The sequence below is a fragment of the Malus domestica genome, chromosome 06 (assembly GCF_042453785.1).
Source record: "Malus domestica chromosome 06, GDT2T_hap1".
Taxonomy (NCBI): Eukaryota; Viridiplantae; Streptophyta; class Magnoliopsida; order Rosales; family Rosaceae; genus Malus; species Malus domestica.
In genome coordinates this window covers 29,946,396-29,960,007 of record NC_091666.1, presented here as the reverse complement: position 1 = coordinate 29,960,007, position 13,612 = coordinate 29,946,396, and the positions used below count along the sequence as shown (strand labels likewise).

General features: G+C 34.7%; 1 protein-coding gene across 1 annotated transcript; it reads left to right on the top strand.

Moving 5' to 3' along the window:
* Positions 1-6,365: 6,365 nt before the first annotated feature.
* Positions 6,366-11,646, top strand: LOC103437694 (protein neprosin-like). Its single transcript, XM_008376184.4, has 7 exons — positions 6,366-7,428; positions 7,754-7,840; positions 7,952-8,164; positions 8,364-8,528; positions 8,653-8,706; positions 8,834-8,980; positions 10,601-11,646. Exons 1-7 carry the CDS (start codon positions 6,955-6,957, stop codon positions 10,976-10,978), a joined length of 1,518 nt encoding a protein of 505 aa, XP_008374406.3. The 5' UTR covers positions 6,366-6,954; the 3' UTR covers positions 10,979-11,646.
* Positions 11,647-13,612: the final 1,966 nt, after the last annotated feature.

Sequence of the window (13,612 nt, the reverse complement as noted above, 5' to 3'; positions counted from 1 at the left end):
GGTTTGCAGCAGACAGCACCACGATCAGCCATGGAGGAGCCCGGCAGCGTGAGGCAGGAGTTACTAAAAAAGCAGAGAGGGCAGGGTTTCGGAAAAATGGGGAGCGAAAAAATATCAAAAATTAATAATATTTTTTATAAAGTCAAAAATTAAAAAGAAAATTATTATTTTTATTATTTTATAATAAAAATAATAATATTTTAATAAAATTGACTAAGCTATTTTTTGCTAGAGGTGGAGATGCATGTAGCCTATTACTGTTTATTGGGGTCTATCACTGTTTACTGAGTGGATTAAATAGGTTGGGTGCTAGCGCATTTTTTTAGGGGTGGACTTGCTCTAATTAGAGCAGTTCCATCGGAGGTGGAATAGCCTGGCACCCAGTGGAAAAAACAAGTTGGGACTCAGCCAATTCACTCCAACCCATGGAATAGACTGGCACCTAGCCCAAGCCAGTCCACAGGCCGGCCTAAAATCAACAGAGGAAGAAGACGGCTCATTTGATGCCATGGCTATCGTCTCTCTCATCCGGAACCCTATCCAACGCCTGGAACCCGATCCCTAGAACCCCATCAACCCCCTTCCCTTGATAAATCCATATATTCAACACCATGTCCCCATTCCCCTTGCGAGCTCTGACGAGGTTGCGCTGCCCTATGCGGAGGAGGAAGCAATCGCCGAATTTCTTGGCAAGGTCGGTGGGATTATGGTGGTTGAGGTCGTCGCCGACCTGGAGCCAGTTTCCAAAAACGGGTACGAGTATGAGACCAGCCAGGAGCTTGAATTTCTTGCCACGGAGAGACCCAAAAGGTTCTTTTCCAGGAGGAGGAGGTCCATTTTTTGGGGAGCGTTGGTGTGGTGAGGAGGAGGTCCATTTCTAGAAAAAGAAGAAGGGAAGAAGAAGTCAGAAAGTAAAAAACCAAATTATTATTTTATAATAAAAATTAATAATATTTTAATGAAATTGACTAGGCTATTTAGTTTTAGGGGTGGAGATGCATTGGTCTATTACTGTTCATTAGAGTCTATCACTGTTCACTGGAGTGGATAAATGGGCTGGGTGCTGACACAAAGTCCTTAGGGGTGGACTTGCTCTTAAGGCCATTTCCACTGATTGTACAAATTAATCTGTTTATTTTCAGAATCTGTTCTTCCATGAATGTTTCTTTCAATACCAATTTTTGAAAAACTGGAAAAATACCAAATACTTGAAAGCTGGAAAGTGAAGGGCGGCCACAATCTTGGAACAAAGATAAAAGTTAAAGTGAATATTATGTGCAACAATTTCGTTTTCACATATCTTGGAGCATCCCTTTTTCCTTTATGCAAAAAAAAAAAATGGGGAAGGGGGATTTGAAAACAGGAATTCATAGTGATACATAAAAGTTCATAAACAAAGGATAATAAGGAGGGTTGTATATGAAGACAGAACCTCAAATGTAGGAGTAAAAATTCTTAATAAACGATAATGAAGAGAGTATTTGAAGACAGGACCTCGAATGAAAGGGTAAAATTTTTTAACCGTTTGAGCTCTCCAAGCACGTTGTGGAGCAAGGACAAAAGCTAAAGTGAATATTATGTGCAACGATTTTTGGAATTCAAATGTAGGACATTAAGTGCATGAGTATTTGAGTTTTTAATCACTTCAGCTAGGATCATCTTTTTTAGTTAGTCAATAAAGCACAACTGAAAACCTGTACCTATATATCATCGTGGGTAGCCCTTTTCCCAGATTAGTATGATTACTATTTTCAAAATGTCAAGTTTAGCAACCGATAGTGGTTTTAGTACTTGAGTTGCTTGAGCACTTCCAGTCTTCCAGACCAGTTTTCTCAGAAGAATTCGAGGTTGGTCTTTCTTTCATTTTTTTTCTGGGTAAATCATGATGCTAAGAAATCTTTTTGACCTCCAAACCACAACCCATATTTTCTGTCAAACTTTTAATAAAATAAAAATAAAAACCCATATAAGTTCCAACATTTTGTGGCGATGGTGGCTACCCATGTTACTGTGATAGTCCCTACATTGTACAATTCCATCATACCTTTGAAGGTTTAAAGTGTTTTCCTTTTAAAAAAGGCAAATAATTTCAACTTTTTCTTTCATATATACACACACATATATATATAGTGTAAAATAGTATAGCTCCTATACAAGATAAACATCACTTGGTCACCGCATTTATATCAGATTATGAATTTGTATGAACTATCACCATCTTCAACCTTCAAGGTAGGCACTAAGATATATATGCAGTGTAAACTATCACATGGTCACCACATTCATATCAAATTATGAATTTGTACGAACTATCACCATCTTCAACCTTCAAGGTAGGCACTAAGATACATATACATACATATATATATATATATAGTGGGACTATATAGCTTACTCCTGCAGTATGTTCTGCAGGCACTACTCTTTTAAGACAAGATACTCATGCTTGGTAAGCAAGCATCGCATTCAGTACTTCACCCTAGCTTGCTAGTGCTTGTACTATATATGTCTTCTGAGCTAAAAATGGACTGTCTTATGATGGGTGCTGAAAAATTAGGTCAAGAAATTTGGTGAATTTGCCAGTGGAATTTTTTTTCAATTTGTACCATTTTGGTTCATATATTTTCAATTTTTTTTTTAACATCATTCAAGTTACGTTGATCAAAAAATAACATTTAAGTTACAAATTGTTATACTATTACTCCAAGTGCACGTTTAAATCTCAAGTCAATATATGTTTTTTGATGTGACACTCGATGGACCTATCTTTTGCTAACATGAATATTATGTTGACGATATGTGGGTGATTTTTCATATTTAGAAGGTTAGAATTTTCCCGTAATTCACATTTTATTGGTTGGGCATCCATTTAAACAAACAATGAACTTTCCAAGTGCTATGACAACAAAACAAAAGTTAACTTGATAGCTAAATAAACGAAGAGGTCAATGATATAACAATTTGTAAATTTAGAGTTTGTATTTTTCCAATATTTAGAAACATAGGGATCAAACTGAACCCAAATGGTGCATAATATAAGATTCCCTTCTCTTAACCTGCAATCTTAATCAATGAATAATTATGATTATATTATATTGTTCTTTCATTCTTTAATAGGAAAACTAATGAAAATGTTTTAAAAACTTTGAGTTTTAACGATAATGATAAAATAAATGGTGAAGTGAATAGTACCATAATTGACTTTGTAGTGTAAAAATATGGTTTTTTGTAAAAATAAACAGTATCAGTAGCTTTTCATTAAAGTTCTCATTCTTTAATAACTACATGTTCACAATTCACAAGAGAATCTTCAATCTACCAGCTGGTGCGTGCCTTCTGCTACAAACAATACAAACAGCAGACGATGGAGACATTGAATACAATTTTATATCATCCTAATCACACCAAGCTTGAAGAATTAGGGCAAATCTCAGCATAATCCGAGCTAGCTAGCCCCACGAAAAATAACATGATAACTAATATTTTCCTTTTGCCAGTTGGTGCTCCCTTTCAAAAAGCACGACAATGGCAGCCTTTCACTCCAAGTCAAGTGACACAGTATTATGCACCAGAAAGAAAGTTACAGTTTTATATAGTTTATGCCATGAAATGACATTAACCTTATGGATTACCAGCACAAATCACAAACCCTAAAATTATAGAATATAACCCACCCTAAGGGATCTTATAATCTTTTCGATTACTTCAAATTCAACCATGTAAAATTTCAAAAAAATGTATTCTTTTCACATAAATATATATAATATATAATTTGTAGCTGGAATCAATTCTGGGAGACCTTTACAGAAAAAGGGAGGGGGGGGGGGGCATGGAACTACTTAACTTGCGTGGTTTAGAGGGTGGACCAATATATATACATATTCTTTAAACTGGTTGCTGCAGAAGTTGTTGGGAGTGTGAGTGAGTGGAGGGTCTTTCCTGAAAAGAAGAGAGAATTTTAAAGAATGCATGGTGTATAATTAACAAACAGTGATAAGGAGTTGGGAGGGCCATTTGAAAGTGGCAAGCACCTTTGCTTGACCAGGACCCTAGTACGAGAGCCAAAGCACTCTGGCAAAGGGCCCATACCTTTCTGCCTCCCACAAACTAGTGCCCTAGAGATTCATATCTTCATATGGTATAATTACAAAATTACTAGATCTAGGTAGGAATCTTTTAACTTTAATCGTAATTGGTAATCCTAAAGAAAAAGTTGTAATGGCTTATTTTCGGTATAACCTTAATATCGTTAGGTGGAGTTACTGAATTCACTTGTGTCATGAGTATTTTTATTAGTATTGTATTCTAAAGTACAAACTGGTTAATTACTTCTAGTATAATTACACATCAACTACTAACATTATGTGACGTTGGTATGATAAGACAAATAACTTCTAAGATTTTGAGCCTAATATGTGGCCCTCAACCTCTTATTATAGCGTTTAGATTATGTAATCTCTTGTGACATTAAGCTAGCGAAGGTATAGATCTAGATTGTTACTATTGGTCGTGTACATGCAAATGGGTAGATCATTATGTTCATGTTTTGTGTGTTCTTCAAGCATGAATGGTCGAATTCAACTCAGTTTTATATGCGAAATTGATCCTAACATCTTCCTCTGAGAGTTAGGGTTAATCACCCAGATTGAAGGTAGTTAGACTATCAATTCCAACAGTAATTCTGTTACCATTGTCTATTGGATGGTTATTGGGATGTATCATATATGTCATTACATCATATATGTCATCACAAATTGTCGGCATACGAGGCTTTGAGATGCTTGACCTTTGGCGTCAGCTACTCAAGATCAATAGATTATGATATGGATTGCAGGATTGGACCCATCTAATCAATATTCACCGTGACCCATCAAATCATAATCCACCGTTTTCCTTGGTAAACTCAGCAATAAATTTGATCTGTTCTGGGTGAAATAGATATTGACCCGGTGATTGTGGCCAGTTGGCAAATTCTAGGTTCCTCTGTGGATACACATTCTACTTCAATTTATTGTGTTTCGGATTAAATTGTTTTTATTTTTATCAACTTAGCTTAGAGTAATTATATCGTTTGTAAGTTGTAACAAACAAAAAATTGTGGCTAGTTAGTCAGAATTAGAATACTTTAATAAGCTTTGTCATAATTTTCTGTTTTCCCAAATTTGTTTTGTTTCTGTTTAGTTAAAAACTTGAAACTATCTATATCATTGACTTTTTGAATTTTGGATGAATTTCAAAGCATTGACCATCCAGTAAACAAACAATAAGGCACACCGATTTAGCAAGTTAAGCGCTGAGAGAGCACAAGAGCCACATGCTGCAGAATTTTTTCTCAAATTTTCACTTGATCTAACCAATTACAATAACATATTTTTTTTCTTCTCTTTTCTGTCGTAACTAATAAGTAATTGAGGAATCTTTTGATTACCAATAATAAGTCTTAAAAGTTATCCAATTGTAAAGTAGGAACTTATCTTTCTTTTTTGTAATTTTCATGGTCCAATTTGAAATGATCAATATATAAGATTAAGCGCTAAGCGTTAGTCGGGTGACAAGTAGGGGTCCAGACGGTTTTATTAATTTTAATTAAACTTATTATATTGCATATTAAGAAATTTCTACTTATACTTAAATAGAATGACATATAGATTATATAGCAGTAGAACATGCGGAAAACATGGGGACCAATCATATAATGAGTATTCATCCAAATATTTGACAAGTCTCTTACAATTTATTGAAAAATAAAATACAAAATGAAAGTTATCTATTTTCTGTCTAAGCGAGAGTCGCTACCTAAGCGGGTCTCGGCGGGCAAGATAGGCCCTTAGGCAGCTCTAGACACCATTTCTTAATTTTCAAACGCCTTAGAAACTAATCGAGGTGGTGGCCAGCCACCTAGCATCGCACTAGGCGAAAATTTTTAGAACAGTGTATAAGACACTTAAGAATGTAAGGTTGTTTGTGCATTCTAACTGTTTCACTTCCTAGTGGTAACTGGTGACAACAACACCATGATAGGTCATTTTGTTAATTAATATTCAGAACATTATAGTTAGATAAAAAGAAATGAAATAATGAGACTGGTAAGATGCTGCAAGGGCCAAACATGGAATGAGCTTTCAGAATTGTAAAATAAAAAGATTATTTTTCTTGATTAGTGCAGTTCCTCTAACAATTAGTAATATCATGACATGTTTATTTATTTAGAACGAAGTTATGAATTAAAGAAATAAACAAACACATGAAAAATCAGGACGTGGAATAATCAATACACATGTTTTTGTAAATGCTGGAGAGACGAGAATTAAAATACTTCCAATGCACATGCAAAGTAAGTACAAAATACTAAAATGTAATTAGGTGTAATAACAATCGCGTAAAATAAATTTGAATCCTTGACATTTTTTTATATTCAAAACAGAAGTTTAAAAATGCTTCCGACTATGAAACGGAGTTTTGAGAAGCTTATTTGCGAAGCAACGACATTCTTTTAGCCAAAAAGAAAAGCATACAACCCATAGGCCGTCACTTGTTAGCCATACTACTTGGCTTAGCTCTCAAGCAGTAGCATATCTCACCATTCTGTAAATAAACCTGAACTTGAATCACCCATATCTTTCTTGCCCCTCTTTGTGAAAAGAATTTAAAACATTTTTTACCAAAGCCCTAATAATAGTTCAAACTTGGGGAAGTACAGCCCCACCCATCTTTCGCTTTTTTAAAATCCTCATGCCTGCAAATTTTTCTTAGGTGTCAGAACACCAAAAACCAAGAAAAACCCAAGAATCTCTCTCCTCAGAAGTTCGAGAGAGAGAGAGAGAGGGGGAGAGAGAGGGAGTTGTTTATATGCTGGAAATGGTGAGGTAGTGAGTCAAGCAAACAACTTAGCTGGCTGGCAGTGGCAGCAGCAGATTCTCACATCTTTGATGGTTGCTTCTGTTTTGTAAGGACATGAAGGGAGTAGGAGAAGAAGGTTTTAATCCTAATCCACCACAACTTCCATGGACAAAACTGAGGAATGTGATATCCCACTACACAACAACAACTAGACAACCAGTCCAATGCAACCAAACACAAATCTCTGATTCCGTTTTTGTACCAAACAGTAGACAGAGACAACAGCAACAACAACCTACTCCCCTAATCAAACCCAAACATTCCTCCAAACTGGCTCCTCCTACTTATTCTCACACCTCCACCTCCTTCTCATTCGTCTCCATGCTTCTTGTTCTCTTACTTCTTGTTGCTTCTTCTTCTCTCTTTACTCCTGCATTGTCCCACCCAGTTGTCTCGGATTCCGGCCTACGCCGCCCCTCCCCGGCCAATCGGACATTTCGGACCAGCTCGGAGATCAACAAGTTGAGGGGGGTCCAAGCCCAATCATATTTAAGGAAAATCAACAAGCCTGCTGTCAAGACTATTCAGGCATGGCATTTCCCTTTTCTTGTGATTTCTTTGCAAATCTTCATTTTCTTCTTGTCTGCAGTTTTCCGCTGGGAAGTGAGTTTCGCACTTCTCTCTTTTTCCTTTTGCACTCTTTACTGCATATAAACAAATAGACAAGGACAAAATGTCATTCATAAGGTTTGAAAATTATGCGCCGTTAGACTAAATAGTCATTAACATTTTCTTGATTGGCTTTTTGTTTATTTTTTACTGCAAACAAAGTGTCGTTAGACCAAATAGTCATTTACGTTTTTCATTGTTTTGAGATTTAACGATGTGGATTCTTGTTTTATTTCTTTTGCAGAGTCCAGATGGCGATGTGATAGATTGTGTTTTATCTCATCTCCAACCAGCTTTTGATCATCCTGAGCTCAAAGGGAAGAAGCCATTGGTAATTTCCACAACAGCCCTTCTCAATTTTGGGATAATTCTATTTTTGTCAATTTTGGGATAATTAACTTGTAAATTTATGATTAAGGGACTAATTAGGATAATGATACAGGACGAACCAGACAGGCCCAAAAACCATAACAGCACAGATAAAGTTGGTGAGAGCTATCAGCTATGGACAGACTCAGGTGAATCATGTCCACAAGGAACAGTACCGATCCGGCGCACCGGAGAGAAAGACATTTTACGCGCAAGCTCCATCAGAAGATTCGGCAGAAAACCTAGAAGACACGTGAGGAGAGACTCCTCTGGCAGTGGCCATGAGGTTAGTCTTTTTTTTTATTTTTTTCGTTTGTTAATAACGACTCAATAAAGGATTAGACAAGTAAAACTGCACACTACGTATGCCATGGTACTATCAAAAGCAGCCTACTGTCATCTCGCTCGGAGCTATTAAATGGTGTCCAATAATTCAGTGGTCAACAACTAATATGTTGACTTTATTTTGGGTTGGATTTTTACAGCATGCAGTTGTGTTTGTAAATGGAGATCAGTACTACGGAGCAAAGGCCAGCATCAATGTGTGGGCGCCACGGGTCACTGATCAGTATGAATTTAGCTTGTCCCAGATTTGGGTTATCTCTGGTTCTTTTGGCCATGATCTCAACACCATTGAAGCTGGATGGCAGGTATGTCTTTTTCTTTTGATTCTTAAAAAATTTAAGCGCAAGTCGTATGGTTCTTCTCCTAATATCGCTTGTATAAAATATTTATTAATTGCGAAATTTAAGATTATCCTTTCTTTTTTTCCAGGTTAGCCCGGAGTTGTATGGAGATAATTACCCAAGATTCTTTACATACTGGACAGTGAGTTCTATTAAATTTTTTAATTAAATTCTTCTTTTTTCTTCTGCATAGAGAAGAATGCAGACATAAATTATGAGGAAATAAAGTATGATTAGTGCTAATTTTGTTGCTTAATATATAATTGCAGACAGATGCATATCAAGCAACTGGATGCTACAACTTGCTTTGCTCTGGATTTGTCCAAACAAATAATAGAATTGCAATTGGAGCAGCAATCTCCCCAAGGTCCTCTTATGGTAGCAGACAATTTGACATTGGCTTGATGGTCTGGAAGGTGAGTTTTTCAAGTCAATATTCAAATCCAAAAAACAACAAAAATAAACTCAAGTCAATATATGATAAAAATATGGACATATTACTAGTTAATTTGACTAAAGCGGTGGTTGTTTGTTTTTTTTGGCTCAAGTTCCGTCCCCTTTTCGCAGTTTAGATAAATTTAGTCTTATGTATAATTTTTCTTATATGAAATTTCAGTTTGTTACCTTCAGGTTTAAGGAAGCCAAAACAAGAAGTGTTTTTTCACCAGTTTTTTTTTAAAATACCTTTTTTGAATTTTTTTTCATCTAGTCCACTTGTATAAACAACTTGGCCAAACATACCTTTCAATCGATCTATTTCTTTCTTATTTGAGAATATATTTGCTCTTTACTCTTAAGCATGATCTAAAATATCCATAATATTCCGATATTTCCATCGAAATTTCCGTGTTTTTTGAATACCGATATTTCCGATATCATCGATATTTTAAACCTTGCTAAGTCACTCATGTATCTTACCATGCAATGTATAAAGTGTAAAATATTGTACTAATTCATTATATATAAATGATTATGGTGTGTTTAAACTTTTTTCATTAATTACTACATATTTTCTACACTCACAATGTTTGACAGCTATCTATAATCAACTTAAATTAGTTATATCTATCATGCAATGCATTTCCTTCTAATTTTTTGTGATAAACTAATAGATAATTGACTAAATAAACATCTTGCAAAGTTTCAATAAAAATTTCCAAGTTTTTCATACAATTTCCGTGGTTTTTATTCAATTTTTATCGATATCGATAATATCCCGATATTTCTATTGAAATTTCCTTGTTTTTGGATTACCGATATTTCCGATATCATCGATATTTAATATCTTGCTCTTAAGTGATGGTAATATCTAGTACTTTAATTATGATGAGTTTAAATTTTAAGATCTATACAGTGAATAAATAAAATGTCACTTGAGCGTAGTAAGCAAAAATATTTTCATTTTTTCTATTTAAAGAGTGAGATTCTTTCACTGCCTCAAGGTTTTTTTATATTTAAAGAGTGAGATTCTTTCACTTCCCCATGGTCATCCCAGACGTGTCAACTTTGCTGCTTTATTTAGAAGAGATTTTTTAATGTGACCATGATACGAAATGGTAGATCAAATGTCCTTATATAAATGATCTGTTATGTATATTAAAAGGTTAATAACTTAAAAATTAAAATTTTTCATCACTTGCATAAAAACACGTGATGTACTATCCGTATTTCCATCACAATTAAAAATTTCACCTTATTTAGAAGGGCATTTGTGATATTTACATGTTTATTCTCTCTCCTCCAACTGGCTTTGGAAGCTTTATCACGCAAAATTACAGTTTTATCCTGCATGTCTTTTTCTTTTTGCTTTTATTTTCTATTTATGCACTCTTCTATAATTTTTCAAAATTTAAATTAGATAAATTAAAAGAGAATCGAAAGACAAGAAAAAGAGTATATTGGTGCAGTCATGTAAGCCCAAAAACTCATCATTATGTAGTCAAATAAAACATTGCAAGACAAAAGAAGCTAATTGATCACAACTATTTTTTGTTTAAAACAGAGTTGATCAAAATGAAATCATGTATTTTTGGCAGGATCCAAGGCATGGACATTGGTGGCTAGAATTTGGAAATGGCCTACTGGTTGGATACTGGCCAGCATTCTTGTTCAGTCACCTGAGGAGCCATGCAAGCATGGTGCAATTTGGGGGTGAAATTGTAAATAGCAGATCTAGAGGGTACCACACATCTACACAAATGGGGAGTGGACAATTTGCAGAAGCAGGGTTTGGAAAAGCATCTTATTTCAGAAACTTGCAGGTTGTGGATTGGGATAACAATTTGCTCCCACTCGCAAATCTCCACCTCCAGGCTGATCACCCTAATTGTTATGATATAAGACAGGGAAGAAATAATGTGTGGGGGACTTACTTTTACTATGGAGGTCCTGGAAGAAATGTGAGGTGTCCATGAATATAATAACAGCATAGTAATTTTTGTTTATTTTTCTTATTTCTTGTGTTTAGTTATTTGATTATTTTTTCTTTATAGACCATATAGGGAGAGTTTCTTGTGTCCGGACGGCCGTATAGGGGACCAAACACAAAAGGATGAGTAAGACCAAGGGTGCTTTGGGTGTGCAGTTTGACTGTCCGCACTTGAGAATTTATCAAGAGTTTGTTCTTTGTTGTATTTTTACAGTGTTTCTATATAAAAAAAGTGTTGATAGTATTGCATAATAGGGAGAGTTTCTAGTGTCCGTATAGGGCACCAAACACAAAAGGATGAGTGAGTCCAAAATACAAGGGGTATGGGGTGCTTTATGTGTGTAGTTTGGCCGTCCGCACTTAAGAATTTATCAACAACATGGTTTGTTGTATTTTGTAGTGTTTCTATATAAAAAAAAAAAGTGTTGACAGTATTGTAGGGAAAGTTTCTTGTGTCCGGATGTTTGTATAGGACACCAGACACAAAAGGATGAGTGAGACCAACATACAAGGGCCATGGGGAGCTTTGTGTGTAGTTTGGCCGTTTGCACTTAACAGTTTATCAACAACAGGGTTTGTTGTATTTTACAATGTTTCTATGTAAAAACAAAAAATTATGTTGATAGTATTGCATGGATCCATAGTGTTTTTCTATTTCTTTCTTCAAATTATTTCCACATGACAGGAGAATACACCAGCGAATACAAGGAAGGCGAGGCTAAAAAATTTAGGGACGGTTGGATAATCATTTCGGTCTCAATTTTAAGCTTTTAGTTTTCAATTTTTTTAAAAACGAAAAACTCATTTGGTAACTTATTACCTTTTTCGAATAAATGAAAATTGAAAGACAAAGGGTGAAAATTAAAAAGAATGATTATCAAACTGCCTAAAGAACAAAAAAAAAAAGCGTGTGCAAAAATTATTTCTCTTAAAAAATCCACATTGCTTTTAAAAGTTCAAAACTTTCTTGTTCCCAAGCAAATATAATGCATGATTTTTTTATGTATTTTATAGGTAAAGCAAATCCTTGTTCTAAGGCAAAAGTATGTGGGCAGCAACAAGGAAGCAACAAGGAAAGCAAAGAGTAAACAAATCCAGCACACATAACCACTTGGAACCTCTTTTCTACCATTATAATATTATATCCTAAGCTTCCAACCCTATTTTCTAAATCTGCATGTAATTACAAGAATCTCAGTTTCCACTCAACAAGAATAATAAATAAATAAATTGTTGAAAGAAAATGGTGACATTAACACATAGTTGTCAACCCCAATAAATATATAAAAAGCAGAAGTTTGCATTCCCAAACCAGAGTTCAAATTTTCTGTGTCCAAAATTCGGTGTGACATTTTTATCACTTATTTACGTGAGTAGTAAGACGTGTCTTTTTTTTATTCAATTTATCTTTATTTATTTTTTTATTAAAAAGATAAGTTGAAGAGTTAAAACTGTCAGGTGGAATTTAAATAAATGATCAGGTGTCAACAAATGAAATAGATCACAACGAAAGGTCACAAAAAATTTTGAGTGCAGAAGATTTAAAGATTCCCGGACTAGGCTTTTGCTCCTAACAACATTTTTTTTTTCTTTAATAATGGTTTTTTTTAATTTTTATTTTATTTTATTTTTTATAGGTTGAAATGACCAGAGAGTGTACCACCTACCTGAGGACAGGGCGTTCAGTTTTGTAGATGGAAAACCTACCTACCTACCTACCTAACTCCATAAATCTCAACCAATTCTTTCATCACATCACCATCTTTTTTAGGAACAAGGATGTGACAAGGATTTTATAGGGCAAAGCATGACTTTGGTCCATGTGGTTTGGGCAAAGTTGTAGTTCGATCTCGGGAGTTTCAGTTGTCGCGATTTAAGTCTTATGCGCTGTGTTTGATAAAGAATGTTAGCTTAGATGAAATAACTCATAAAAATCAAGGCACATTTAATGAAAAAATAGACGACTTTTTAATTAGTTCAGTTGATGGTAGATGATAAATTACTGATGACAAAAAAGTTATCCCTTCTAATCCTACAATTTTTGTAGTGTACAAATGACTTTTATTCTTGTTTTTTTATCTTCTACCTTCAGTTTAGACAAAATTCAAAGCATAGTGTACTAATTCTACGCTTTTTTCACACATTTACCCTCACACACTCATACACATGATAATTTTGTCAAAAAAAACCTGACGGGTTTAAGCTATCATCAAATTACAACCATTAGTAAACTACATTATAAGGGCCAAAGTGGAATTTTGACAAACTACAGACAACAAAATCAATGTTTGGCTTACAATCTATATATATATATATATGTGTGTATGTATATATATATGTATGTATGTATGTATGTATGTACGTAAAAGTAAAAGCACCAGAAGACCGCTTAACATGAAAGCAAATAAAACAGGAGGAGAAGGAGACATTTCTTTTTAGCTTTTACTTTCTGGGGCAGATGAATCATGAAATGCGTTAATAAGATTCACCACTTCCTATTTACCACATTTAAACATCATTAGAGTACAATGCAAGTAACAAAGTAAAGCAAGCTGAACTGCTTAATCATCAATTGAACTTCATCCAAAAAGAACATATATACAGTGGTGCACGGAGGAAA